This window comes from Propithecus coquereli, unplaced genomic scaffold (genome assembly GCF_000956105.1).
Source record: "Propithecus coquereli isolate 6110/MARCELLA unplaced genomic scaffold, Pcoq_1.0 Scaffold69, whole genome shotgun sequence".
Taxonomy (NCBI): Eukaryota; Metazoa; Chordata; class Mammalia; order Primates; family Indriidae; genus Propithecus; species Propithecus coquereli.
This window is the reverse complement of record NW_012152951.1, coordinates 3,297,838-3,299,467: the sequence shown is the minus strand read 5'-3', so window position 1 is coordinate 3,299,467 and position 1,630 is coordinate 3,297,838. Positions and strand designations below refer to the sequence as shown.

General features: G+C 37.8%; 1 protein-coding gene across 1 annotated transcript in view; it reads right to left on the bottom strand.

Annotated features, from left to right (window-relative positions):
• Positions 1 to 1,630, bottom strand: part of ITGA8 (integrin, alpha 8) — a 235,400-nt gene that overhangs the window by 195,999 nt on the left and 37,771 nt on the right. The window contains exon 4 of the mRNA XM_012660904.1: positions 1,482 to 1,605. Within this exon, the coding sequence (XP_012516358.1) occupies positions 1,482 to 1,605 (124 nt within the window). The remainder of the gene's footprint in view (positions 1 to 1,481; positions 1,606 to 1,630) is intronic.

Below are 1,630 nucleotides of genomic sequence, written 5' to 3'. Positions count from 1 at the left end.
TTTCACTGCCTGACGTTATATTATAAACTCATTTATTTACATGTTTGTTGTCTGTCTTTCCTACTAGCATGTCAGTTCCTTGAACACAGGGGTTTGTTTTCTCTTGTTTTTTGCTGTATTCCCTAAACTAGAATAGTTAGTGCTCAATGTGTTCAAAAATCCTGTGTCAAATGAATAAATCGTTATCTACAAAGAACCCCCATGTTAAAGCTATTTAAAATAAAATCCTTATTCCACAGACGATTCATGCAGCTGATATTTGTCATAATGTGAAGAAGTGTCTGATTTATGTCAGTATTTTTAGACAGAAAGTCATAATCGTCTCCTGGTAAAAATCTTCACCCAAACTCATGAGAGTCCAAATGCTCCTCTCCCAGTTCTTTAGATCTCTAACTCTCAGGCCTCTTTGTTAACCCTCCAGTATCACCGATCCATTCATTCTCTTCATTGTTTTATTTCTGATATTGTCTCATTTTCTTGCCTAAATTAATCTTGAATTTTACAATAATTCACGCACAATGGGAAAAATTTACCTATAATCTTAGGGATCAAACCAATTTTGGCGTGAGCTTTTTAAAAAAATCAATATCCTGAAATCAGTCACTAGAATGTTCTTTCTAATAACATTTTTCCCCCAATGTGGCCTTGTGAATTATCAGGAATAAGAATGAAAATCCACTGGTTGCTTATTGACAAATCCCAATGATCTATCTGGCACATAGAAAACTGGAAGAGTTCACGAAAGAACTCTGAGCAGGCGAATCAGTCCACCCATCCATCCATCCATCTATCCGTTCATCCATCATGCTATCCCCAAGTCCTTGGGTATTCTACAAAGATGAAGTTATTAAACAGCAGCTTCCCAAAGATGGCATTCACAGGCTTGCTTTAAAGGATGCTTTGCTGGAAGGTTCCTAGAACTGCCAGATGAGATTTGGACTCTAAGTACACAGAGTATTTTTGAAAAAAGGGGATTAAACACCTTAAGCAGAAAACAATATTGTATAGATAACCTGAGTACACAGCTGGCAAAGAAAGCAACAGCTGTTGAAAACACAGATTTCAGGTTAAACAGAAATCTCAAGCATTATGTATCCTCAGGTCCAAACATGCTAACTAATACCATTTCTGCTATAAACAAGTAAAGTAGGCAGTCAGTAAGTATTCTTTAGAACACAGGGTGTGAATTTTGAATAGACTGATGGTTTAAGGCATAAAATAAGGAACCGATCAATTATACTGCAAAACATCTAAAACCAGAACTTTTGTACAACATGCAGGAGAATCAGCAGAATTGCATGCCTTGGCCCTGCTGTCATATCGAGACACCTGCAAAGCTGTCACGGATTTTTACCTACCTCCAGTGCTTTTTCCCTGTAACCCTACAACTTATCAATGGGGGTTTGAGCTTCCTGCACTTCTGTCCATAATAGAAAAGCTCTTGAGCTGAATTTCAGTTTCATGGAATAAAAATAACTTACTGTTCCGACAAGGAGAGTACTCAGCATAGGCGCTGAAATTCTGAATTGCTACATAGCAAGTGCCAACTGGATCCTTTGCTGGCGTTGGTCTAAGAGTTCTCCAGTGATATAAAGGAGCGCAGGCCTATGAAACATTAAGGACAGAAAAT